General features: G+C 43.1%; 1 protein-coding gene across 1 annotated transcript; it reads right to left on the bottom strand.

Annotated features, from left to right (window-relative positions):
* Positions 1-22,487: 22,487 nt before the first annotated feature.
* On the bottom strand, positions 22,488-27,818 carry ACTC1 (actin alpha cardiac muscle 1). Its single transcript, XM_061430690.1, has 7 exons — positions 27,714-27,818; positions 26,976-27,126; positions 25,521-25,845; positions 24,650-24,811; positions 24,330-24,521; positions 23,367-23,548; positions 22,488-22,818 (listed from the first exon to the last, which is right to left on the bottom strand). Exons 2-7 carry the CDS (start codon positions 27,102-27,104, stop codon positions 22,675-22,677), a joined length of 1,134 nt encoding a protein of 377 aa, XP_061286674.1. The 5' UTR covers positions 27,105-27,126; positions 27,714-27,818; the 3' UTR covers positions 22,488-22,674.
* Positions 27,819-27,838: the final 20 nt, after the last annotated feature.

Raw genomic sequence — 27,838 nt, forward strand, 5'->3', positions numbered from 1 at the left:
GTCATTTGAGTGAAGATTTATTCATTTCCTGCTCTGTGCCAGGGGGATACAAAAGTGAGTAGAACAACACGGACTTTGACCTCATGGAATTTAAAGTTTATTAGGAGAGACAAACTAATTAATCAAATAATCTCAAATACTAATGTATAATTTTAAAATTGAGCTAAGTGCTACTAGATAACTCTGAGATAGATCTGTAGCCCTGAGTAAAGAATGGGGCAAGGGGTCTTCCCTGGTGGTCCAGTGGTTAAGAATCCACCTTGCAATGCGTAGGACACAGGTTCAATACCTGATTGGGGAACTGAGATCCTACAGGCCACAGAACAACTGAGCTGGAGCGTAGAAATGAAGATCCCGAGTGCCTCAACAAAGATCTGAAATAGTCAAATAAATAAATAATTTTTTAAAAAAAGAATGGAGCAGGGAGGGGCTGACCTACTTTGTGGTAAAGGGTAGGGGTAGAAGGTAGTCTATAGCTGAGATCTAAAGAAGGAGGAGTAAACCAAGGGCAAAGGGTGAAAGCATTGCTTCTCGGCTGGGGGAACGGGAGTGAACAGGCCCTGGGGCAGGAGAAAAGTAGCATCTTCAAAGAACTGCAAGAGCTAATATGGTGGTCCACGAAGCAAGAGGGTAGGGAATGGGGAGGCTGGAGATACTGGCAGGAATCGGATCAAGCAGAACCTTACAGGCCAGAGTAAGGTTGTTGTTAGTTACTCAGTCGTGTCCGATTCTTTGTGACCCCATGTACTGTAGCCCACCAGGCTCCTTTGTCCATGGAATTTCCCAAGCAAGAAGACTGGAGTGGGTTGCCATTTCCTTCTCCAGGTGATCTTCCCGACCCAGGGATCAAACTCAGGTCTCCTGCATTGCAGACAGATTGTTTACTCTCTGAGCCACCAAGAAAGACCCACAGGCCAGGGTAAAGCAGTTGCCTTTTTCCATAAAAATAATGTGCCACTTTTGAAGGCTTTAGAGGAGATTGACATAATTAGGCTTGTTTTTGAAAGCTCAGTCTATTTGCATTGTAGACAGAATAGTTTGGAGGGGCTGGGCAAGGCTGGATGCAGGGAAACCAGTGACCACACCACCACTGCTGATGGGCTACACTCAGTAAAACCCATATGCATTTGCCTGCCTTCCTGTGGGAGTGGGTGGCTATACCAGGGAAGTGCCTCCAGTATCTAAGCCTGTCTGCTCTCAGTGAAATGATCTAGGGCAGGGGACCCCAACCTCCAGGGTCTAATGCCTGATGATCTGAGGTGGAGCTGAAGTAATAATAAAAGTGCACAATAAACATAATGCACTTGAATCACCCCTTGTTAACATGTAAGAAAATCATATTTGAAAAATCACCCCTTGTTTTATACTACAAGGTATATGAGCCACTTTGATTACCCAATTTATTTTCATTAGTAGCTTCTAAAATACATACTTTAATGAGTGAAATTTAAAAAAGGGAGACAAAATGATTTGCACCTGCATCATATAGAGTTTCTTGCCAACTGTGAGCTGGGATTCAGGTTCCTTCTGCTTCTTCAGCATTCAGGTTTGGAAGGTTTCCTTGTGTTGTCCATTAATGACTTTCAGCTATTTACAAAATCAAACTCCCCTTCGAAGTGTGGGTTTGCCATCTCTGAAAATATTCATACACACATTTGCCAGCTCCAGAGCAAATAACATCAAGCAAGTTCCTGAAATATTCTGTGTACTGGGGCATGCTGTGAAGCATACTTGGGACCTTCCAAGTAGTAGACAGAGGAGCTACTTTGAAATACGTTGTGGTTCACACTGTCAAGTCTGTGTGTTGATAATATAAGGTGAGAGACTGCGTAGCTTTTCTAGATGAATGGATAGGTCATACTGGATAGATTAACCTTTGACTCAAAGTGTGTTTACTGGGAATATTATTACAGTAACAAGCCAACTACAGTTCTACAGTGCTTCCTGTGGCCTTCTGGGTAGGTCAGACTCTTTAGCAAACTCTTGGGTTCCACCCTGTAGGCCTGCACGCCTTGCAATCACCCAGCCTCAAGTCCCGTGGAAAAGCCGGGATATGGTGATGGTGACATAAGTGGTGCATCAGAGGGGATTTTACATGTCTGAAACAGGGTCCTGGAGTGACACCCCACCATGTACGGCAAATACAGGCAGGACATGACAACAGTCTTCACTCCTTGGAGAGAATGCAGCAACTGTTTTAGCGGGACTTGACTTCAAGTTGGGCTTCCCAGCAGGCGCTAGTAGTAAAGAACCCGCCTGCCAGTGCAGGAGACAAAAGAGATGCAAGTTCGATCTCTGGGTTAAGAAGATCCCCTGGAGGAGGACACGGCAACCCACTCCAGTATCCTTGCCTGGAGAATCCCATGGACAGAGGAGCCTGGCGGGCTACAGTCTGTAGCATCGCAAAGAGTCGGACATGACTGAAGCCTCTGAGCATGTAGCACGACCTCAGATTGGCTTATCCGTTACCAGGGAAACCAGCAGCTGGGGCAGGGAAACCTGCACAGCCCCTCAGATTAACGATCATCACAAGGGCAGATATTTCCCTTTAATAAATTAGCTGGTGGAACCATTCTGGCCTAAGGATTAGAACAATCACTGGCTGGAGCTGGGGGTAAACACATTCATGTGAATAGGATGCAGGTAAAGAAGGCACTGGTCAAGTAGGGGATGTACAGAGAGCAAGAGAACAGCCGTCTTAGTGGCCTGACCATACACAAACCCATAAGAGTTCCTCAGATCTGGTTTGTACCTGCCTCTCTGGTGGCTCAGAGGTTAAAGCATCTGCCTGCAATGCAGGAGACCTGGGTTCGATCCCTGGTCGGGAAGATACCCTGGAGAAGGAAATGGCAACCCACTCCATTGCCTGGAGAATCCCATGGACAGAGGGGCCTGGTGGGCTACAGTCCACGGGGTCGCAAAGAGTCAGATGCAACTGAGCGACTTCACTTCACTTCACTTCTCTAGTTTAAAGGCCTGTCCTCTTCCCACACAATGTCTGCACTCCAGCCCTGCAGATCTCTGTGCACTTCCCCAATCCACCATCCTCCAATGGAAAAACATTTCCATTGTTTTCATGTCTATATTTCACATTAAAGGCTTTCCTCTTCAGGTGTCTTCTGACTTTTGAGTGTCAGCTCACATTGGAAAGTGAATAAAGCACTAAGGAAGTGATTGAAGACCAAGTGCATGTGTTGGGCCGGCTAACTGTGGGCTTCAGTGCAGAGTGGTGCATTTAGCATATAGTGGGTAGAGGCCAGGGATGCTGTTAAACATCCTATAACGCACAGGACTGCCTCCACAACAAAGAGTTACCCTGTCCCGAATGTCTAGTTTTGTTTGAGAAATCCTAATATAGAGTATCTCGTTGGACCAGTTAGTTAGGAAAATTCCTGATTTTTTTTTTTTTTTTCCCTCTTGGTCTGGTCAGATTCTGCAGACAAGAACCTACCAGCCTCCTGCATGGTGGGGGTAGTCCAGTCTTCCAGTATTCCAAAAACCAGGAATAGTGGGCTTATGGTTTTAACAGTTGGTGGGCAATCACTCTGTTGACAATATTGTCTCCTTATCATCAACTATAGCCACTGTTCCCCCAGTCCAGAGAAACCCCCTCCAGAGGCTAAGCATCCAGTTTTCTTCTAGGCTGGAGGAAAGGGAGTCACTTGGCTGTATGAAATGGGAAATGGAAACATAGAATTTTAGTTTCTTAAATAGATTTTTAAGCAATCATCCTGATTTTAGCTATGTTCTTACCTCCCCTTCATGCCCAGTTTCTAAACCTTCATTGTGGGCAGAGGTGGGTTTCTACTAAACAAAATACTTGTTGCTCAGCTTTTTCTATATCTGAGCTTAATTATTATCACGTGTATCTATCTGCTTTCCAGTTTCCTTTTCTCTTTGCCTATATAGACTATGACTTCTTAAAAGTCCTTTTAGTATCTTATTCGTGAGACTTCTGAAGGGACAGAGAGCAAATGAAAGTAAATGCATGTGGTTTCTTTCTTAAATAAATCTACTGACTAAATGTGAGGAGAAGCTAATTTGGAGCCCATTTAATCTGTAGGATGCAGTGTGATAGGAGCCAGGAAAAAACATTTTTTTAAACCTAAACCCAAGAGAAAACAAGAATCCAAACATAATTTACTAAAAATAAAATAGCAGTGTAGACTAATTGACTAACTGAAGTTCTGTGTGAAAAGCATTCAGATTTCTCCAGCTGACCAGCTCCTTGAGCAGCTGGAAAATGATCTTAGCTCAAGGTCACTCAAGATCTGTTGCTCTCTAGAAATCTAATTTTCACTATTGTCCTTTGAAATTCGGTGACTTTGGAGAGGACCTGGATTGTGCTCTGGATTTCCATCTCATGCACAGATACTGCTCTCAAGGCCAAATGGAGCATCATTTGCATTTTAAAAAAAGAGAAAAAAAGCGCCTGCTTTGAAAGCAGAGAGGGCATGTAGCCACACTTTCCAGGTATAGTGGGTGCTGGTCTGAATTCTTTTACACTCTAGCTTCAAGTCTTGCATGAAGACAGACATTACATTCCATCACTGTGAAGAAGAATTTCTAATGTCAAGTAGAAAGCAAGATTAAAGGCACATTTGCATTGAAGGTATGCAAATAAAACCAGCCCAGAGCAGCTGAAACCTGAGCCTAGAATGAGGAGACTCTTCCATTTCAATATCTCAGGGGACTACTTCTATGATGCCATGGCAACAGCATCACCTTCAATGGTTCCCCTGAAGAAAATCTTGCAGAAACAGGATCAGAATACTTGAAGATTTGGCATTGATTGGATGAGGCACCAATCAAAGGACTTTCACACCCTACTGCATCTTGGTGTGTATTTTTTAACTTTTGAGAAATTACACAAATATTCAACCTAGAAAAATTAGAATGCGCAAGTAACTGAAGAAAACTGCCAGTGGTTTTTCCATTTAGATATAAGCACTACGTTGCAGTTATTTTTCTTCGCCTATATGCCCAACTATCTTAAAGAGGGAGAGCAAGATATTTTTTTCAGACAAAGAATGAGTTTCTGATACACACATCTGCACTGAAAGAATAGTGAAGAACTAACAGTCAAGAAAGAAATTAAACCTAGAGCGGGGTATGAGAAAAAAAAAATATGAAAAAGAAAGATAGTCTTGTTTATAAAGGTAAGTATCTACTGTAAATACTTAATGTGGGCAGAATGGGGATAAATCAAGGCGGGAGGGCTTCCCTGGTGGCTTTACCCCTGATGGTAAAGAAACTGCCTGAAATGCAGGAGACCTGGATTTGATCCCTGGGTTGGGAAGATCCCTGGAGGAAGGCAGGACAACCCACTCCAGTATTCATGCCTGGAGAATTCCAGGGCCAGAGGAGCCTGGTGGGCTATAGTCCATGGGGTTTCAAAGAGTCGGACACAGTTGAGTGACTAAGAATGCCCACATAATAGGAGAGGCATAGAAATTAATTTTAGGTTGTGTTTATTTTAATGTATATTAAGAGCTTTAGAGAAAATTTAAGAAAGAATAGAAATGGAATGTAAAAACTTCCAGACTAGTAGAGAAAACATCAACTCAGTAGAGGTCAGTGTTTTAGTCTGCTCAAACTGCCGAAATAAAATATGATCAACTGGGTGGCTTAAACAACAGAAATATATTTTCTCACAGTTTTTGAAAGTCTAAGATCAAAATGCCAGCTGCTTTGTCTGAGGGATCTTTTCCTGCAGTCCAGGAATTGCAGATGGCCACCTTCTTGCCATGTCCTCAAATGGAGAAAAGAGAAAGCAAGTTTTCTGGTGTCTCTTCTTGAAAGTGAAAGTGTTAATCATTCAGTCGTGTCTGATTCTTTGCAAGCCCATGGACTGTAGCTACCAGGCTCCTCTGTCCATGGGATTTGTGGGCAATAATACTTGAGTGGGTTGTCATTTCCTTCTAAAGAGAATCTTCCTAACCTATGGATCAAACTGGTGTCTCCTGCATTGCAGGCAGATTCTTTACTGTCTGAGTCAATCTTATCATAAAGGTCCCACTCTCATGAGCTCATCTAACTCTAATTACTCACAAAGGCCCAGCCTCCATCACAGTGAAGTTAAAGGCTTCAACATATGAATTTTGTGAGGATACATTCAACCCATAACTGTCAGTAAAAGAAGAAAAGGAAACAAAGCAAAGCAAAAAACATAGTAAGTGAAAAACACAAAACTCAGTGATAGAAGTATCCAACTGTGATTTAGTCATCTCACACCATAATACTCAGAAGTGAGGAATGAATGAAATTGATCTATATATCTCAACAAAGATAGATTTCAAAAACTAAATATTGAGTGAAAAAAGCAAGATGCTGTATAGTAAGTAGACTATAACTCCATTCGTATAAATGTAAAACATAGGAAGCAGTAGCCTATACTTTGTACAGGAATATTTAGTAGGTATATAGATAGTTGGCAGATGTATCAGTTCAGTTCAGTTCAGTTGCTCAGTCATGTCCAACTCTTTGCGACCCCATGAACCGCAGCACGCCAGGCCTCCCTGTCCATCACCAGCTCCCGGAGTTCACTCAAACTCACATCTTTCGAGTCGGTGATGCCATCCAGCCATCTCATCCTCTGTCGTCCCCTTCTCCTCCTGCCCCCAATCCCTCCCAGCATCAGAGTCTTTTCCAATGAGTCAACTCTTCGCATGAGGTGGCCAAAGTACTGGAGTTTCAGCTTTAGTATCATTCCCTCCAAAGAAATCCCAGGGCTGATCTCCTTCAGAATGGACTGGTTGGATCTCCTTGCAGTCCACGGGACTCTCAAGAGTCTTCTCCAATACCACAGTTCAAAAGCATCAATTCTTCGGTGCTCAGCCTTCTTCACAGTCCAACTTTCCCATCCATACATGACCACAGGAAAAACCATAGCCTTGACTAGACAGACCTTTGTTGGCAAAATAATGTCTCTGCTTTTCAATATGGTGTCTAGGTTTGTCATAACTTTTCTTTCAAGGAGTAAGCGTCTTTGAATTTCATGGCTGCAGTCACCATCTGCAGTGATTTTGGAGCCCAAAAAAATAAAGTCTGACACTGTTTTCACTGTTTCCCCATCTATTTCCCATGAAGTGATGGGACCGGATGCCATGATCTTCGTTTTCTGAATGTTGAGCTTTAAGCCAACTTTTTCACTCTCCTCTTTCACTTTCATCAAGAGGCTTTTTAGTTCCTCTTCACTTTCTGCCATAAGGGTGGTGTCATCTGCACATCTGAGGTTATTGATATTTCTCCTGTCAATCTTGATTCCAGCTTGTGCTTGTTCCAGCCCAGCATTTCTCATGATGTACTCTGTATATAAGTTAAATAAGCAGGGTGACAATATACAGCCTTGACGTACTCCTTTTCCTATTTGGAACCAGTCTGTGGTTCCATGTCCAGTTCTAACTGTTGCTTCCTGACCTGGATATAGGTTTCTCAAGAGGCAGGTCAGGTGGTCTGGTATTCCCATCTCTTTCAGAATTTTCCACAGTTTCTTGTGATCCATACAGTCAAAGGCTTTGGCATAGTCAATAAAGCAGAAATAGATGTTTTTCTGGAACTCTCTTGCTTTTTCAATGATCCAGCAGATGTTGGCAATTTGATCTCTGGTTCCTCTGCCTTTTCTAAAACCAGCTTGAACATCTGGAAGTTCATGGTTCAGGTAATGCTGAAGCCTGGCTTGGAGAATTTTGAGCATTACTTTACCAGCATGTGAGATGAGTACAATTGTGCGGTAGTTTGAGCATTCTTTGGCATTGCCTTTCTTTGGGATTGGAATGAAAACTGACCTTTTCCAGTCCTGTGGCCACTGCTGAGTTTTCCAAATTTGCTGGCATATTGAGTGCAGCACTTTCACAGCATCATCTTTCAGGATTTGAAATAGCTCAATTGGAATTCCATCACCTCCACTAGCTTTGTTCGTAGTTATGCTTTCTAAGGCCCACTTGACTTCACATTCCAAGATGTCTGGCTCTAGGTCAGTGATCACACCATTGTGATTTCTGGGTCATGAAGATCTTTTTGTACAGTTTTCTGTGTATTCCTGCCACCTCTTCTTCATATCTTCTGCTTCTGTTAGGTCCATACCATTTCTGTCCTTTATCGAGCCCATCTTTGCATGAAATGTTCCATTGGTATCTCTAATTTTCTTGAAGAGATCTCTAGTCTTTCCCATTCTGTTGTTTTCCTCTATTTCTTTGCACAAATATATAAAGAATACCAATTCGTGGATTAGAAGAGCAAGAGCCCATTTCAGGAGATTGGAGGAAAAACAGAGAAGGAGGTTAAGGCTGAGTATAAAAAAAAAAAACTTTTCACTGTATCTGAAATATACATGGCTCCTGGCATGGGGGATAAGGGCCTTGAGATGAGAGGCTCTCTTGGGTAATAACCCAGTTCCCACTCCTAGGGTTCAGTTTCTTCATCTATAAGACACAAAAGTTGGACTGAGTGTTCTCCAGTCCCACCCAGCTCTACTTTTCTCTATTCTGTAAGGGGGCTGGGGACAAAGGAGAACATTGAACTAAACCAGGAGACATCACTGACTCTAGGAAAAGCACAGAGCCCTGGGTACAAGCAGCATCTGTGAGATTTGCCTCCATTTTTCTTCCAAACTTGTTTTCCCCAGTAATTTTCCATAGCCTCTCACGAAGGCTCCTAATTGACTTGAAATAGTCACAGCTTGAACCTTTAGGAAAGATAACTTCAGTTCTACCTGAAACCTCCCCTGAATTTAGTAGTATGGAGAAAAAAAAAGTTTTAATTACTGAAGGAAATAAATAGAATTGTAGTATCTACAAAAGACAATTTGGAAACTAGATGATGATGTACAGGGTCTATCTTACTATATTGCTATTTTAGGTAAATTTCTATTGTTATTATTTATCTATATTTTCCTACTAAAAAGTTTTTTAATAATATATGAAAATTGATCATTGTAAACCATTGATTTTAAACTTTTTTTTTACCATGATCCACAAAATACATTCCATATTACAACTTAATACATACACATAGAGACTAAAACAGTTTCACAAAATATTATTTACTCTCACTACATACAGTATACTCTGATATTTTCTGTTCTCTGCCCTGCTTGTTTTGGGAGTGTATGTGCTAGCTGAAACCTACTCAACTGATTCAAAACTCATTTAATAGATCTTGATCCACAGTTTGAAGAACACAGGTCTAAATGGTGTTAGATCATTCTGGAGGCAAATCAATATTTTCCTGTTGGCCTGAATCAAGAGACAAGTGGGAGCAATGGAAGAGAATGAATGAAAAATTTCCCAGTGTTCTTGGGAAAGCCTGACCCTCCTCTGGTGTCATCGGGCTTAGAAACGAAAGAGTTTGACAAGCTCCCACTTCTTTGTACATCAGCCCATTGCCCAACTTCTCTATTTGATTCTAGAAACTGTACTGCTAGCCAGAGGTCATGGCCTGGGCTGCTCTAAACAGCTTTTCATTCCACCTGTCTTCTGGTTTTGCCTTCTCTGAGGTTCAAGCCCATCCTCGGCATTCCTCTAACCTTGTCTGAGTTATGAATTTATATCCTGTCCCCTCTTGCCTCTTCCCCATCCCTGAATAATCATTACTGTCCTCCCCAAACTCAAGGGTCATCAACCAAAGCTGCATCTTCCATAGAGGAGGGATGAGGACATGGCTGAGATCTGCTCAGCACTCAAATCTCATTAAAGCAAAGGTCAGGCCCAGCAAATAGGGGACAGACAGAGCACCTGATGTCTGGCAAAGAAGAGGTCAAGGGAACATTGACTACAGCGTTTGAGAGAGAAATGTCAGCTCTTCTGTCCTGCAGCAGGTACCAGTTGAATATCCACTGGGAAGGAAGATGAGAATTTCAGGACAGAATTGTTAATTCAAAGGACATGAAGAAAACACAGAATAGACAGCTTCTTGAGCTCCTCCAAAATCACCTCAGGGCTGCAATTTTACAAGGCTGTATCAAGGTGCCCACAAATCCAGAAATATCATCCATGTGAAATTGTCAATGACTGGATGCAAATGCGTGTGTGGGATGAACTACCACCTAAAAAACCCATCTCCTTGGCTCACACTGGTGCCACTATTTATGCTGAAAGGAAAGGCATTTTCACTTCTTCTACTGCAAAAGCTGTATTTCTTTCAATATTAAGGTTAATGAGGGCTGGGGCCCTGTAATCTACATGAGTAGGTTAATTCTCATGTGTCCTAGATAGTGAGAGAGAAAGAGATTTAGAACTTGGGCTGAAGGGGGATGCAGACACTGCCAAACCGGAAATGAATGCATGGAAAGAAGCAAGGAAAAGCAGCCCTTAGGAGTCTCTGCCTCAGCTCCTGCCTCTGTGAGGAAGAGACGCTGAGCATGACCCGTTCCTCTCCTGTGCTTGAATGAGAGAGGCCAGTTCATAGGTATGTGATGAGGCTTGATTACAATGCACTGAGAGAAATATCTTGCCAAAAATTCACAGAGCTGCTATGATTTTGCTGATAGAACACAAATCTCAGCTGTATTTTCAGAAACTGAGATCCCATTTGAGTGAATCTTGTATCTTATCAAGGGCACAGATTTAAAATGTCTTCATCAAGGAAATTGAAAGCTCAAAGTTGAAAGTTACAAAACAAATGAATGAAACTATTTCTACCTGTTCATTCAAAATGGTAACACATTTTGCCCAAAGGCAAAGGAATGTGACTCCTAACACAGCTTTCTCTCCCATCCGAGGCTTCATTTGTCCTTGTGATGAAAAGGGGAAAGGTAGGGAAAGCAAGAAAGCAAACAAGATGAATAAGACTCCTGTTCCCTAACCCTTGCAATCAAATCCTCACTGTTACACTGTTACTCTCAAATATTTAGCTGCTTCAATTTTTTAAGTTAAAGCTGATAAATAGAATGATTTGGCATTTATTCATTCTGGCATTGCCTGGCCTTGTGCTAGAAAATTGTGAGTAAAAAAATAATCTATGTTGTTAAGCAACTCTACTCTAATATCAATTTACAGAAAAAAATAGATAATCAACAAGGACCTACTGTGTAGCACAGATAACTATACTTAAAATTTTGCAATAAATTATAAGGGAAAAGGATCTGAAAAAGTATATATATATATAAGAATATATATATATGTGTGTATATATCACCTGAATCACCTTGGTATACACTTGAAGCTAACACATTGTAAATCAACTATGCTTCAATAAAAAAGAATTGTATAAAAAGATCTAGTTGTAGAAACTGAAAAGAAATGAACAATTTAAATTATTATGATTATTATGAAATTTGAGAACAGACAAAACTAATATAGTGACAAAAAAGGTTCTCTGGCGTTGAGATGGAGAGGGTTAAATCTGGAAGAGGAGCAGTAATTTAGGGGCTGATGGAATGTACTATACTTTGATTGAGGTGGTTACTGGATTATAAGCATTTGGCAAAATGAATTGCATGCTTAGGATGGCACATTTTATTTTATTTAAATTACATGTTAATCAAGTTAAGTTGAAACAAACATAATATGAGATATAAAACAAGCAAACAAAGAGTGGAGGCGAAGCAGGAGTGCAACCAAGAAAGGTATCTCAAGAAGGCTTCTCTGCAGAGGAGGTTCTTGGCCACCAGGAGGAAAGAGGATGATGCAGAAAGAATCACATGAGCAAAAACCTTGATCATTCTTTTTATGTCTCTTGCAATAGAGGACTTTATTAAGACAAGAATCCTAATTTTACTCTCCCATGGAGAGAAGATACATGCAAGCAGATCATCCCACTAATTCCTTGTGGAGGTGAGAGAAGAGGGGTGGGTTACAATGGAGTGAGAGCTATAGAGTCTGAGGCTTCTTCCTTTTCTTCTCTTTTCCCTTTTTAGTTTTTAGTACTGAGTCTTCTTTTTAAGGTGATGAAAACATTCTAAAGTTGGCTGTGGCCATGGTAGCACTTACATGTGAAACTACTAAAAAACAGTTGAATTGTATTTTTTTTGTTGTTCAGTTGCTCAGTCGTGTCCAAATCTTAGTGAATTGTATATGTGAATGATATTTTGAAGCTGTAAAACAATAAGGTTATATAATTCCAAGATGAGGCCAGTTCAGGTGCAAACTTTAAACATAGATTAAGCAAAGTAACCTGGATGAAACTCTTCATTTTTAGCCTCCTACTCACATGTTGAACCAACAAGATGTATGTGGGGTAACTTCAGATACATTTTCTATTTCATTCACATGCCAAAGAAAAACAAAATTCCATGCCCTCCCTCCAAACATGGAATAAAATTGCCAAACACTAAACTCATTTTTGACAAGTGTGGCACTTTGGACACCCTGAACAACCATCCTGACTGAAATAAAAACCGTCCAGGATTATGTTTGTTATTTGAAATGTATTGCTCATCTGGCATTCAGTCACCTCAGAGCCCCAGCGCAAAGTGAAATCGTCTAGAGGTGAGTGAAAAGCTGGTGATGATAGCCAGAACTGGCTGAGTTGTGCAGTGGTAACAAGCACAGTCTCAGTGGTCAGTTTGTGTCTGACTCATGCTTTCAGTCTGCAGAGGGTGCTGCTCATTCTAATCTTGTGAGGACCCAGGCTGATGGAGGCTTCAATTTCAGCAAGTGAACATTACAGTAGATTTTTTATTCCATGTATCTTACTTTATTCTCAGAGTTTGGATGCATACTTTTATGTCCTCCAAGTTAAGATTTATGTTTGGAGTAAACACTAATCAAATTCTTCCTATTGAATCTCTTTTCCCTACCAACCTACACTTTTCTTTTTAAAGACTGGAATCCTCAGACTATATTTCAGTGCTGGAGTTTCCTTTTATGTATTAAAATCAAACCAGTTATTAGAACACAATGGAATTGACACTCTAGGGTAATGGGTATAAAAGAAAATATGGCTGCCCTTTGCTGTAGGATTTAAACAGTTTTAAAATAAATTCCTTCAACTTGAAAGGAGACTCAAAAGTGTATAAAAAGTTCTTCCTGCACTGAGAATTCAGGAAGCCAATTTAGATTTTCTTAACAGTTCCTATAATGGAAGGCCATGATGATTGTTAATCAAACTCTTTGTATTCTGTATCATGAAGCCATACTTTCCTGACTTTCTTCTTTGATAGATGAAGGAGAATCTAACTCCACAGTCTCAGTCTTTGGAATATGCGCTCCCTACTTTCTCTAGTTGCTCTTGGACTATTGGGTGGTTCATAAGGTTCTCTAATCACTAGACTGCTCTGGGCCCAGGTGCCAGAATTCAAATATCATTCAGTGAACCACTTCTCAGGAAGTGTCATCAGCAGAACCACGCACACTTTCTTATCAAATACAAATTTCTACATTTGTCTTTCAATTCTTCTACAACACACACACACATACATATGCATGTATATTAACATACAATATATATGTGCCAAATATAAATATATGCAAATACAACAATATCAATAACTATAATTATTGAGCATTAGTTAAACTCCCAGTATGTGCCAAGGCCTGAGCATAGTGCTGACTTTATCCCATACCAGCAACTTCAAAGAACAGTTCTATCATCATTTGTGTGTTATAGGCAAGAACACAGCCCACCTGTGTCTGTAAAATCCATGCTGTGGCCCTTACCCTATCAGGTCCCAATCCAACACACACTCCCCGCTCGGTTCACCACCTCCCTGTCCCCAAAACCACTCCCTGCTCATTCAATCTCTCTCCCTTTCTCCCAGAAAGCAGTTCCAAGACCCAGAGCAGATCCCATTTTTGAGGTTTGAGAGAGCAAAACGTTCCTTTCCAATGCTGGGCTGAAGCTGCATTTGAATTACCTTGAAATCTTAATTTCCCTGAAGACTCATTGTCCACTCAAGACCACAGCCTGGGCAGCCTCCGTGGCACTCTCTCTTCTTGCCTGGCCCTCTCTAGCCCACTAGTACATCCTGTCATGGCTTCTTAGGAGATCCATCTGGACCCTGTCCACACTGCGCTCCATCTTCACAGCTTCCTCTGGGTCTGAGACCCACAGTATCCCACCTGCATCAAAGAGCTTCTCAGTGGTTTACTTGTCTCTATTCTTGCTTCTCAAATCCTGTCTCCACTTGGTACCTAGAACAAGCTTTTAAAATATATGGTTCCTATTTCTATGTTTTAAACCTTTTAGGATCATTCTGTTACACTTAGAATCTAAACTTTCAGAGTAGTCTAAAGGCTCTGTATGACGGGTGTTCTTTTTATTATTTGGCTGTGCCAGGTCTTAATTGTGGCATGCAGGATCCTTTTTTCTTTTTTAATTTGCAGCCTGCGAGATCTTTAGATGTGGCCCAAGAACTCTTAGTTGCAGCATGTGGGATCTAGTTCTCTGACCAGGAATCAAACCTGGGCCCCCTGCATTAGGAGCATGGAGTCTTAGCCAGTGAACCACCAGGGAAGTCCTTGATGGGTGTTCTGATCACCTCTCTGGCATCACTTACCCCACTCCCCACATCCCCCCATCACTATCCATCACTTGGGTTCTCCCACATCTTTGAACATGATAGATTTTCCTACCTCCAGGTCTTTGCAGGGGTTGTTTTCCCTGCTTGCTTTTTCCCTTCTTCAGTTCTCAGATTAAATGTTACCTTTTCAAAGAGGCTTTTCCTGACAGCCTTATCTAAGTAAAACCCTCCTCTCAACTAGAATCTCCTTTCTCTACACTCTGTTATTCCTTCCATGGGCTGAGATCATGTTCTATCTGGGTAGCTGTGTATTTGCAGATTTATCTATTGCTTGTCTCCCCTCCCCCCACAACACACACACATGCGCCCTGGACCACTCTACTGTAAGCCACATGAGTACAGTGGCCATGTCTGTTTTGTCCCCAGCATCCAGTAGACAGATCTCAATGAGTAAACGTTGGTCTAATCAATTAGTCAGTCAAACAGTCAATTCCCCTAGCCAGATTTAAACTGTTTGGCAGGTTATGTTTTTTTAATTGGAGGGTAATTGCCTTACAATGTTGCATTAGTTCTTTCTGTACAACAACGTGAGTCAGCTGTAAGTATATCCGTACATCTTCTCCCTCTTGAGCCTCCCTCCCACACCCCACACCCCACCCCTCTAGGTCATCACAGAGCCCTGGGCTGAGCTCCTTGTGTTACACAGCTGCTTCCCACTAGCTCTCTGTTTTACATGTGGTGGTGTATATATGTCGCTGCTACTCTCTCACTTCATCCCACCATTTTCCCCCCTTCTCCTTAAAGCTCCTTTCTAAAAAAAGAAAAAATATATGTATCCTTTCTGAACACAGAGAATATGACCAGAATTCAGAAACTCCTTACTGGACTAGTATCTGACTGCATGCTGAGAGAGGGTGTCCTCTGGTTTCTAGCTGTCCTCACTGATGCTGAGACCGTCTGGACTGCTGACGGGGGACTTGGAGCCACACCCCAAGAGTGCTGATGCTCAGCTCTGCCACTTACTAGCAGGCTGACCTAAGGCAAATGGCCTCTTCAGCTCTCAGTTTTCATCAAAAAGGGTGGGGAGGGGGATAGTAATTCATTGTTTGGTTAAATTAGATAATAGATTTGAAGGGTTTAAGTGCAGTGGAGGACATAGGTAAGGGCCTAGTCATTGTTAAATAATAACATTAGTATCCTCATCATTATTTTAGGCACCCAACCTTTTGGTGAGGTCAAGTTGCTCTGGTCTAAAGGTGGCCAATGTAAGAAGCACAAAGATAAAAAGCTGCCTCCTGAAAGAAGAAGCCATGTCTACTTCATTCCAGGGAGCAGTAAGGATTCCCACTACGTAAGCTAAGTTTCTAACCCAACTTAGTTCGGCAAAACATAAGTATATCCTGTATATCTGCTTTCCTTGCTGAGGACACCCACTGGCTGCAGAAGAGCGTTTACAAGCAATTGTTCGGGAAGAGGGTTGGGAAGAGGGTTGGGAAGGGCAGTGGGAGGCTGCTACCGCACTGCAGCTGCCTGCTTTCTCACCCACTCTGGCTGTTCTAACAGCTTGTGGGAACTTAGCCACTGTAGCCACCATAAGTGGCTCCCTTGGTGGCTCAGACAGTAAAGAATCTGCCTGCAATGTGTGAGACCCAGATTCCATCCCCGAGTCAGGAAGATTCCCCTGGAGAAGGGAATGGCACCCCACTCTAGTATTCTTGCCTGGAGAATCCCATGGACAGAGGAGCCTGGTGGGCTACAGTTCATGGGGTTGCAAAGAGTTGGACATGGCTTAGCAACTAACACTGACTTCTTATAGCTTGTAGGAACTAGTCAGAAGGAAGGAACAAAGGAAGACTATGCACCATGTATCTGATGCTAGAGATGAAAATGTTTCCCCAAAGGTTTGGGGTCAAAGGACATTTTAGCCCACCATCACACTGCCAGAGACTGACCCCTCTTGCTTTCTATTTGCAGTTGTTCAGGGGATAAAACTGTCTGGCCAGCCGCCTAATAAGCTCTGGGAATGGAATAATTTCTTCCTTATGCAAAAGCGAGGATGAGGGCACAGAGCCAAATCCGTAGTTTACTATAAAAAAGAAAATATCATCATACTTTTCGGTTAGTTGGGATGAGCAGCCCAGAGTAATGTGTAAATAAAAGTACCTTTCAATGTCTTTAATGAAGAAAACTTTAATGTCTTATTATCAGCAATCCCTGTTTGAGTAATAGAATTGGATACTCATGTGAGTAACATGGACTTCCCTGGTGGTTTAGATGGTAAAGAATCTGCCTGCAATGCAGGAGACCCAGGTTCAATTCCTGGGTTGGGAAGATCCTCTGGAGAAGCGAATGGCAATCCACTCCAGTATTCTTGCCTGGGGAATTCCATGGACAGAGGAGCCTGGCTGCCTCCAGACAGTGGTTCACAGAGTCGGACACAACTGAACGACTAACACACACACACACACACACACACACACACACACACATTAATAACATAGATCTTTCCCCCGAGCTCAGTCTAAGGAGATTCACAAGTGCACCAACTGTTGTAGTCATGTGCTGTAAATGCTTTGTAGAGTCAGAAACAAGGCACTGTGAAAACACTGAAGAGACACCCCCTGACCCTCATGCTTTCTCTATGACTGATGATATGTTTCCCAAAATGGATACATGAGCATCTGGGCAAGTTTGGATCTGAGTTTCAAACATATAGGAGCTAGTCTGGAGGGCAGAGGAATGAAGAAAAGTTCTAAGTAATAGAATTAAAAGATCTTACCAGGAAATACAGGCTTCCCAGATGGCACTAGTGGTAAAGACCCCTGGCACCACCTGCCAATGCAGGAGACATAAGAGACGTGGGTTTGACCCCTGGGTCAGGAAGATCCCTTGGAGGAAGGCATGGTAACCCACTCCAGTATTCTTACCTGGAGAGTCCCTGGGCAGAGGAACCTGGTGGGCCCCCGTTCATGGGGTCACAAAAGAGTTGGACATGGCTGAGCGGCTAAACAGCAACGAATAGAGAAACCACTGCAATGTAAAGAGACATTTACAGCTCACCTCCCTGTCTACCACCCAACCCAAGCCCCCAAAATCTATGCTAGAAACAAAAAAAAGGGGAGAGAGGGAAGTAAACTTTGTTGTTTATCTGGAGCCCATATGCCCTCCTGAGGGGCACTGTGCTTAGTGTCTTAAATGCATGATACCATTACATTCCCATGACAACTCTTGGACCATGATTTTAGTTACTCCTTCTGTTCTAAAGTTTAGAGAGTTTAGGTAATTAATTTACTTCACTAGTTGGCAACTAGTCAACAGCAGAACTAGGATTTGCACTCAAATCTTTTTTGACTGAAAGCCCATGCAATGCCAAAAATTATTGTTAAATTATGAGTGTGTTTTCTAGTGGGAATATATGTTCTAACTTTTCCCCAGGAACAGATTAGGTAATTAGGTAACTAATATGTTAATTAGCATAGCCTGCTTTTGAGGAATGCATATAAAGGTCAGGCAAGTGTCATCACCATATGAGTAGTAGGAAGAATTTCCTGGGTGGCCAGCCTTGGTTGAAGGCACTGGAAAAGAAGTCCAAAGCGTAGATCCTAGAGTTAAAGATGCCTTGGGAAAATTTCAGTATTTTGCTTAGGCAGGTTTGCTTTTAAATTTCCCACACGTTGCCTGCTGTATCATATCCTACCCAATATGATGTCACCATCCAGTAGTATTTCCAGAGTTCCTCAAATCATCTTTCTGTGTTCAGCACTAAACCTACTGACTTAATCTCTTGCTTACCCTTGACTCCAGAGTTCACTTTTCATTTACTATTGATGCCACATTTTAGTTCAGCTTTACTGCAATCTTCCCTTGGGTCTGTTTTCTCTCTGCCTCTCTTCCCCAACCCCGATTCCCAAGGAAGCTGCAGTAAAACAGTGCACAGCAATTAGCAAATAATGCCATGGAGGAACTGCAGACCACCCCTGCTTACATCTCTTCTGACTCAGCTCCCTTTCCCTGGCAGGAGAGATGGCCCAGGACTAGAGGATTCAAGAGAGCTATGCTTGACTGAAGCTCTTTATCCTACTAGTCAATCTTTGGTATTGTTGTTTAGTTGCTAAGTCGTGTCCGACTCTTGCAACCCTATAGACTCTAGCCCCTCAGGCTCCTCTGTCCACGGGATTTCCCCAGCAAGAATACTGGAGAGGTTTACCATTTCCTTCTCCAGGGGATCTTCCCAACCCAGGGATTGAACCCTAGTCTCCTGCAATGGCAGGGGATTCTTTACCACAGAGCCTCAAAGGAAGCTTGATTACATCTGTTGCATGCAGAGCCGTTGTGTGAATTGCAGAAATTACTGTCTAGCATTGAGTTCACCAGTGACCAGAGGCAGACTTTTGCATTTTCCCCCTTCTTCCTAATATCGGCTTGGTTGCCATAGCAATGGCCAAGCTCTGCCTGAAGGAGAGACTCCTTCTATAATGAGCCTGGAAGAGCTCAAGTTGAATATAGACAACTTTTGCTATTTCAGGCCTAAAAGACTTGAAATTTCTTCCCTACCTATTAGTTCCTAGGAAATATTTATGGTATTTATGTAATTTTAATCATAAAGTGAGTCTGACTTTTTATTTCCTTTTCAACATCTGGCTAATCAAGTCTTATAGAGATTGTTGGGTTTCTGGATCCCCAGGCCACAGTGGAGTCTGGAGAGATTGTTGCCGCCAAAATCTTGGCTTTCTCTGCCCACCGGAGCCAAGTATGAAAATACGGAGACAGTTTGGAGGAAGCAGAAAAATGGCTTTAATCCTCAAGCCAGTAGAGGAGAGAGCATAGTAGGCTCATGCCTCAAGAACTGTGTTTCCCCTCCATAGGGAATCCAGGAGAATCAAGTTGGAGCTTGCAGTCAGGGGTTGGAGATAAAGAACAAAGGTGTAGGGATCCTGTGTTCTTCTTTCTTTTTGCACTGTGGCTGGCAGACAGTCACCTTCTTGCTGTGCCCTTACCTGCCCTTTCCTGTGTATGGGCACACTCCAGGTAGCTCACCTTCTTATAAGAACATCAGTCCTGTTGGATTAGGGCCCCACCTTTATATCTCATTTAACCTTAATGACTCCTTAAAGGTCTTGTCTCCAAACACAGTCACGTTGCGGAGGTTAGGGTTTCAACATATGAATTGCAATTGTGGCAGGGGTCAAGGTGGGTTGGGAGTGCCATACATAATTCAGGCCATAACGGATTCCATAGAAGAAGTGGAGAGGAAGGTGGAGACCCAGTTTTAGGCTGACATTGTATCTAGCTCAGGGTATAGTAAACTGATCCTACCTCTCTATTCCATTTTCTTCAGTTATTATCCTTTTCTAACTCTACACTTTAATTGTTTAAACACATCTACATAATAACCATTGCTAAGAAGTGACCATTGTTAAGGAAAATAAAGACACAGTGTTTTAGAATCTTAGAAATAAATCCAACTACTTCTTTCATTTTAGACTGAGAAAAATATCATGATCAATATGGGTTGTTTTACATTGCATCTTAACCAAGATCTATTTACTGTAGACATTTCAATTTATACATGTGAGGGTGGCCTTAAGAAAAATCTTATTGCCTTAATACCTTTCTTAAGTATGATTATTAGAAGAGTCACTTGTTCTAATATCTTATACCCTATCAAGCCGAGATGAGGAAACCTCAAAATTCAATAAGAACCTGTGTACTTTCCACTTTTGATACAAATATCAGAAACTGATTCCAAAAACTTCCACTTTTAAGCAGAAACAATACCCGTTTCATTTACATTCACACATAGAAAGAACCACAGGTGATACAGAAGCCAGTTGCCTAAACCTAAAGTATTAATACTGTATTTAGAGAATAAAATTCATAATTTACAACCTTTTCAATTTGAGAAAAAAGAGACACAGAGACTGGCTAAATAGTATCTTCCCATACATGCTCCAAATCTGTCTCTGGTTGATACTTAATTTTTAAATCAATCTATCTGTGCTACAAGAAATAGTTGGGGGAAGAAAGGAAAATCTACAGTAAAGTTTATTGTATCGTATGTAAATGTCACTAATTATTTATTCTCTAACCCTTAATGCAAAGAAAGACTTCCATTTAGCTGTGCTAAATATGGAGCTCTAAGCGCAGCCAATGAGCTCTATTCCATCTTTGTGTCCCCCACACCTACTTCTGTGCCTGGCCCAGAATCAAGGATCAAGAGATGTTTTTATAAGTGAATGAACATAAAGACATAATTACTACCTTGAATGATAATGACATTGGGAACTTATTAAGATTGTCTGATGAGCTATAAATACTCTGAATTTTGAACCCAGACTCTCAAAAGGGTGTGTGATAGAATGTGGTTACTTTTGATAAACTATGACTAAGTTAGAAAAGATTGTTGTAGAAGAATCATTAGATTAGATGCCAAAAAATCTGGGTTCCTGACTTGGGTATTCCACAAAGAAGCTATATAACATCGTGTGTGTGTGTGTGTGTGTGTGTGTGTTTGTGTGGGCATGTGCACTCAGCTTTGTCCGACTCTTTGCAAACCATGGACTATAAGTCACCAGGCTTCTCTGTCCACGGGATTCTCCAGGCAAGAAGTAAGTAAGTAAGCTGCCATCTCCCACTCTAGGGGGTCTTTCCGACCCAGAGATCGAACCTGTGTCTCTTATTGCCTGGGCAGGTGGTTCTTTACCACTAGCACCACCTGGAAGCCCATATAACATTGTACCCATTGCTTAATCTGTGTTTTAATTCTCTCATCAATAGATAAAAGTTTAATTAACTTCATTCAATTGGTCTTACATGGCTTCCCAGGTAGCACTAGTGGTAAATAATCTGCCTGCCAATGCAGGAGATGTAAGAGACTTGGGTTCAATTCCTGGGTTGGGAAGATCCTTTGGAGAAGGGCATGGCAACCCAATCCAGTATTCTTGCCTGGAAAATTCCATGGACAGAGGAGCCTGGTGGGCTACAGTCCATGGGTTGCAAAGAGTCGGACACGACTGAGTGGAAACACACACATACCCATACAAATGGTCTAACAGTTCATCAACAATTAAATTGAAGGTGAAAATTTTTAAAGCTCTGCAATCAGGTTGAAATCTACCTTTCCAAATTGATGGCCTAAAATTCATCAGTTCCCACCAGCCTGCCTTGTACTTTGTGTGATGGTGTCTGCCTTGTCTCCTGCTGAGATTTTCTCCCTCCTTTTCCCACCTCTTTAATTCTTAACCACCCTTCAAGACCCATACTCATATGTCCATTTCCTTGAAACCTCCCAAACCACATACACTGGGAGCTTCTGAGTAGTGTGTATGTGAACCCCTCAAAGACAGAGTATGATAGAGGTGCTATCCCCAACGTCCTTTGCAAAGAGTACAGCACAGAGTGAAGGGAATATTGTGCGTTTCTGCCCCCTTAACCCCTCAGGACTTTAGAGCCTTCACTCTACTCAACCCAAGATCCCAAGATTTCAGAGAACTGAAGAGCCTGAAGATGTCTGTCCCACAAGTCGGTCACTGACTAGGTGGAGGTATCTGGTGCCCGTTTCCTCACATTTCTTTCGGTGTTTGTTTTTGGCCACACCATGTGGCTTGTGTGATCTTAGTTCCAGGGGCTGAATCTGCTCCCACAGCAGTAAAAGCTCGGAGTCCTAACAGCTGGACCTCCAGAGAATTCCCCATCCTCACGTTTGTTTTGAACGTTCACAGTGGTCTTGATTTGCTTAGGGAGTATTTGGAATGGGGTAAGGCTGGGCTTTTCTGTCAGCTGGCCTCAGTGTTTCACTGTTAACATGCCTGGCCCTCAGGAAGACAATGGAAAAGACTGTGAATTGAGAATTTATACTAATCTATTTAAAATAACCTTTGACTTTCTCATTTCCCAAAGGGTAAAATCAAAATTTAATATTGTAGCTCCCAGCTAAAAGTCACACTGATGAACTTATGTGGTGCTGTGATATTACAAAGCTCATGGTATCAAGGCCATCAGTATACAAGCTCACAGACTGAGCAAACAAACATTGGCCCCATCCCACCCCTTCCCCAAACCCCAAACAGAAATAAGAAATGCTTGCTTTTGTAGGTTGCAAGTCCTGATCTGGTTTATTTATAAAGCAATAAATATTAGAAGCACAAATAAATTGCACGTGTGTAAACAAACTGTACAATGATTGATGAGAGATGAGGGAGGGTGGTTCAGAAGACTCCAAAAAGCATCATACCATCATCCTGAATGTAATGTAGACTAAGAGAGAAGGCACCTTAGAAGCACTTGCGGTGGACGATGGAGGGGCCTGCCTCATCATACTCTTGCTTGCTGATCCACATCTGCTGGAAGGTGGACAGGGAGGCCAGGATGGAGCCCCCAATCCAGACAGAGTACTTACGCTCAGGGGGAGCAATAATCTGCAGAAGGAAAGCGAAAACTGCCAGTGAACTCTGAGGTTCCAAGCAACAGAGAAAGCAACATGGTGGGGAGATTCACGGAAAATACACTGGTGATCAAGTTGCTGTAATGTGATACAAATGAATAAGCTCAGTAATCCTACAAATGAATATGGTTGACTCACGATGAATGCATTTTTCTCTATTTCATCAATTCCATGATCAAAGACTCTGTAAAATAGAAGTTCCCCACTTCTCTGAACCAGAGAATATGTGGCAATAAGCTATAGGCATGGTGAAGCCTAGTTTGAAAGTTGGGGTCTTTTAAAATGTGTTCAAAGATTTAGATTTTTTTTTCCTCAAAGATTTATTTTTATCCACTGCTTCAAAGTGTTTTAAAATCTCCTATCTTGGGAAAAGTGCCAGAAAAGTCAGAAAAGGTGCTATAAAAGCAAAAGGTTTCTGTGAGAACAGGAAGCTATTTGTGTGAAGGGAAAGGAGTTAGGAATTCTGCTTGGTATATGGAGACCTGCCTTGGTTCCCCCTACTCCACCACAGAAGTTCTTTACCTTAATTTTCATGGTGCTGGGAGCCAGGGCAGTGATTTCCTTTTGCATGCGATCAGCAATACCAGGGTACATGGTGGTACCTCCGGATAAGACATTGTTGGCATACAGGTCCTTGCGAATATCAATGTCACATTTCATGATGCTGTTGTAAGTCGTTTCATGGATGCCGGCAGATTCCATACCTATGAGCAAGTTTAAAAAAGTCACAGTGCATTCAGACCATGGGGCCAGGGTGGAGGGAAGAGAACAAGACTCCTCTGTGTTGGTAAACTGTCACCATTTGTCTCTGAAAGATATGTTCCTCTATAAGATACACTGCAGAGTTTTGTGGAACAGATGTCTTAAAAGTGCTGAGAGTAATCTACAACAGACTGCCAAGACACAAACAACTGCTTTTAGCACCTGTTTGGAGGGAACACGCGCTGTACCCATCAGACCTATGGAGATGTAATAGAAAAGCATGAGACACACATTCATGTGAAATGAATGCCATTCTTATTTATGGACTAAAATAAGATACTGGCAAGCTTCCTCTTGGAAATCCCTGCTTAGGAAAGATGTTCAGTGACACGTGAGTGTCCAGTTATTACTATAAGTAGGATTGTTATCACACTTAATAATGAGTGACTCAGAAGTAAGGTCTAACTACTTGGTGATGGAATCTACCAGAATAAGTCAGCACTCTTGAGTCATCATCTCTTCCTTGCAGATATGGATTATTCCGTTACTACTCTATCTCATTCCTTGTTTCAAGATGAAGCCGGTGTGTCATCCTTTATCACATCATTGCTGCAGAGGAGGAATGGCCATCCCTGCAAAAGCCATCAGGACCTGAGGCTGAACTGTGTGGGTCTCCAAGCTATGACTACTTTCAACACAAGGGCCCCTTAATCATTGTTGATTATAATAGATTTTTCTCTGGAAACCCCAAGCTGTGTTTCTGCACCAGACCATCCAACTCACCAATGAAGGAGGGCTGGAAGAGCGTCTCAGGGCAGCGGAAGCGCTCGTTGCCAATAGTGATGACTTGGCCATCAGGCAGTTCATAGCTCTTCTCCAGGGAGGAGGAAGAAGCAGCTGTAGCCATTTCATTCTCAAAATCCAGAGCAACATAGCACAGCTTCTCTTTAATGTCACGAACAATCTCACGTTCAGCTGCAGAAATAAAGGGGGTCACAGGTAAGCTCTGAAGAATGACATCAGCTTTGGAGAGGTAGGTGGGGTCACTGGTGGAGGAGAAAACCAGACACTTACTGTGGCAGATGAAACACACACAGACTCACCGGTGGTGACAAAGGAGTAGCCACGCTCAGTGAGGATCTTCATGAGGTAATCTGTGAGATCCCGACCAGCTAGATCCAGACGCATGATGGCGTGGGGCAAGGCATAGCCCTCATAAATGGGGACATTGTGGGTCACACCATCCCCAGAGTCCAGAACAATGCCTGTCAGAGGAAGTAGGCAAAAACAAGGTAAATCTCTGAGGACACCACTGCTTTCGCCATGTCAAAGCCTACTTTCACTCTTGGCTAAGAGATACTAGCACTGGGCAAAGATCCAGATAAAATTAGATCCCTTAGACGTGAAGAATAAAAATGAGCATAATGAATGCTAAGCCTAAAGCCAGCGACAGCTCATCCTTTTAAATATTGTGGTAGAAGAATTTCCCCAGGAGACTTTCAAATGACCATCCCTCTTACCAGTCATTAGCATATTATGCAAGCCTCCAGGTATGTTTTTTTGTTTTTCCTCACATCTAATTTACACATTTCTCTTTTTTGACTCAGACCTTGTAGGGAATGTAGGTTCTCTCTGGGTTCGTCTCTACTGGAGATGTTTGCCCAGGGGCTGCGATAATGTGAACACACACCAATTGCTACATTCCAGGCTACTAGTTTGTGCAGAGCCTCAGTATCTGACATCACATATTTTAGGCAAGGCAAGGCTCTAACTCCATATTCTTTCCGCTCTTAGAAATAAGCGTGCTCAGGGTACTATTGCTACCTCTCTCTCTTGGCACAGACACCTTCCCAGAGAGTGTGAGGAAAGAGATCATTCTTTTTTCATTGGGGAAACTGATTCACAGCACGGTCAGTGACTTGGGAGTGTAATTAAGACTATCTCATGATCGCACACCTTACAATCCAAACACACCTGTGGTACGGCCAGAAGCATACAGGGACAGCACTGCCTGGATGGCCACATACATGGCGGGGACATTGAAGGTCTCAAACATGATCTGAGTCATCTTCTCACGGTTGGCCTTGGGGTTCAGTGGAGCCTCGGTGAGCAGAGTGGGGTGCTCCTCTGGGGCTACACGGAGCTCATTGTAGAAGGTATGGTGCCAGATCTTCTCCATGTCATCCCAGTTGGTGATGATGCCATGTTCAATGGGGTACTTGAGAGTCAGGATACCTCGCTTGCTCTGGGCTTCATCACCTACATAGGAATCCTTCTGACCCATACCCACCATGACTCCCTACAAGAAGAAAGAGATTAGAAAATCAAGCTTCCTCCATGTCAGGAATGTATTCAATGCCTAATTAATTTGTCTAACTGCCCAAATCAAGGGGCATCTTATGAATACCAGAAATAATAAACAATAGTTTACCCCAATTCAGAAATATCATTTAAAATCAGTCCTGCACCTTTCTCCACCCCACTCTCAGGAGGCATAATTCTATTGTTTAGAATATAACTGGGGGTGAGGAGGAATGAAGCTATTTCACTGAAGAAGCTGAGCTTCATCTCATTTTTAAATTGCCATAATGTCTTCATTAAATTATTAAGCTTATCACCTATGTCAACTGGAATATAAATGACTACATTGTGGAATGACTGTATTAATGACACATTGTATGTCTCCTCAGAAAAGATTTTGACATTCATCAAGTGAACCTAAAAAGAAGGACAGATATGCCATTATCGTTGTGTCTGTGAAATCCAGCCTGAGTGAAATCTAGAGTGTCCTGGAGTACCCATGGTCACCCACACTGAGGAATACCCTCTCCTCCCTGGCAGTCTGTCTGGCCAGGCATTATGGCACAGCCAGAGAGCATCGTGTCTCTTTTAATAAACAAGGTGGTATGTCACTATCACTACGCACTTACTGCCTCTGTCACGCCTGGCTTCTAAAAATGCAATGGCCAGGAAGCAGATAGATTGCATCTTTTGGGAGCCCTAAAAACTGGCTGTGAACAAGAGGGAGCAATGTGGCTTGGCCCCTGGTTGGCTGGGAGAAGTTGTATTATTATGAGTTTTGAACAGGACTGAAAAAAAAAGGCCAAGGAGTAAGGTGAAATGTATAAGAGGAAGAGAGGACTGAGAGAAGCTGCTGCCTTTTCACACCAGGGAGTTGGACCCTTGGCGAGCTGTGTCCCTGAAGTGGACTGGGGTGGGGTGTGGAATGCACATTTCCTGGTATGTTGGCGGCTGTAAGTTGTTACTTGTCAGCTCGGATTTGAAGCTAATTCATCTTTTTCTATCTGACCTAAAAAGTTCATGAAACAGGAGGGTCAAGTGAGTCATTTCCTCGGTTGCTGGGCTGAAGAGGTGGCAGGAGAGGGGTGTGCAATGGGGCTGGGGACTACGAAGCGGGGTGAGGTTTACCTGGTGGCGCGGGCGGCCCACGATGGAAGGGAAGACGGCGCGGGGCGCGTCGTCGCCCGCGAAGCCGGCCTTCACCAGCCCGGAACCGTTGTCGCACACCAGGGCGGTGGTCTCCTCATCGTCGCACATCTTGGCACAGCTTCAGCGGGGTCTGCAGGTGGAGCAGAGCAAGGCGGCCCAAGTTCAGTGCCTGCGGAGCTGGCCTGGTCCTCTCCCCCGGAGGAGGGGACAGAGCAGAGGGGGTTCCGCGGGCGGGAGTCGGGGGCGGGGGACGCCTGCCATCTCCCTTCCCCTGGGGCAGAAAAAGAGTGAGAAGAAGCTGCGGAGCAGGGGGTGAGGACCCGGACAGGCTCCCCGGCCAGCAGGCTCACCCTCTGCCCCAGGGCAAGAGGGACAGCCATCCCTTAGAAGGTCCTCCCCAGCCCTTCACACTTTCGCCTTTTCACAAACTGGGAACCCACTACGGCTCCATCCACACTCCCATCCATGCTCCAGCCCCAGGGGGAGAGAAAAGCACAAGACAACAGGGACCCCCAGTGGGGCGCAAGGCTCCCCCTCTGCGAGCCCCTCTCCTGTGAGCCCCTCTCCTGTGAAGATCGAGACCCAGGACAAAAGAAGTTAGAACCAAATGGAAAGTTTGGTCTTAAAAGAAGAAAAGTGATGGAGCGGCGGGAGCGCGGGGCACTGGCTCAGGGCGCGGGGCGGAGGCAGGCGCGGAAGAGGGCGGCGCTGACTCACGGTCCGCGGGGCGGGATCTGCTCGGTTGCTCAGACGGCTGCAGGCGCTGGTGCCCCGCGCGCGGCGCGCGGCTTTATAGCGCGCTGATGGACGGGGTCAGTTGGAGAGATCGGGGGCAGGGGTGG

This window comes from Bos javanicus, chromosome 10 (genome assembly GCF_032452875.1).
Source record: "Bos javanicus breed banteng chromosome 10, ARS-OSU_banteng_1.0, whole genome shotgun sequence".
In the NCBI taxonomy this organism is placed as follows: Eukaryota; Metazoa; Chordata; class Mammalia; order Artiodactyla; family Bovidae; genus Bos; species Bos javanicus.

Excerpts from the sequence above, each read along its gene's own strand:
- ACTC1 (XM_061430690.1), bottom strand. The coding sequence starts at position 27,104 with ATGTGCGACGATGAGGAGACCACCGCCCTGGTGTGCGACAACGGTTCC. Across the intron at positions 24,522-24,649 it reads CTACTCCTTTGTCACCACCG|CTGAACGTGAGATTGTTCGT; the intron begins GTGAGTCTGTGT and ends TTATTTCTGCAG. Across the intron at positions 23,549-24,329 it reads CTTCCAGCCCTCCTTCATTG|GTATGGAATCTGCCGGCATC; the intron begins GTGAGTTGGATG and ends ACTTGCTCATAG.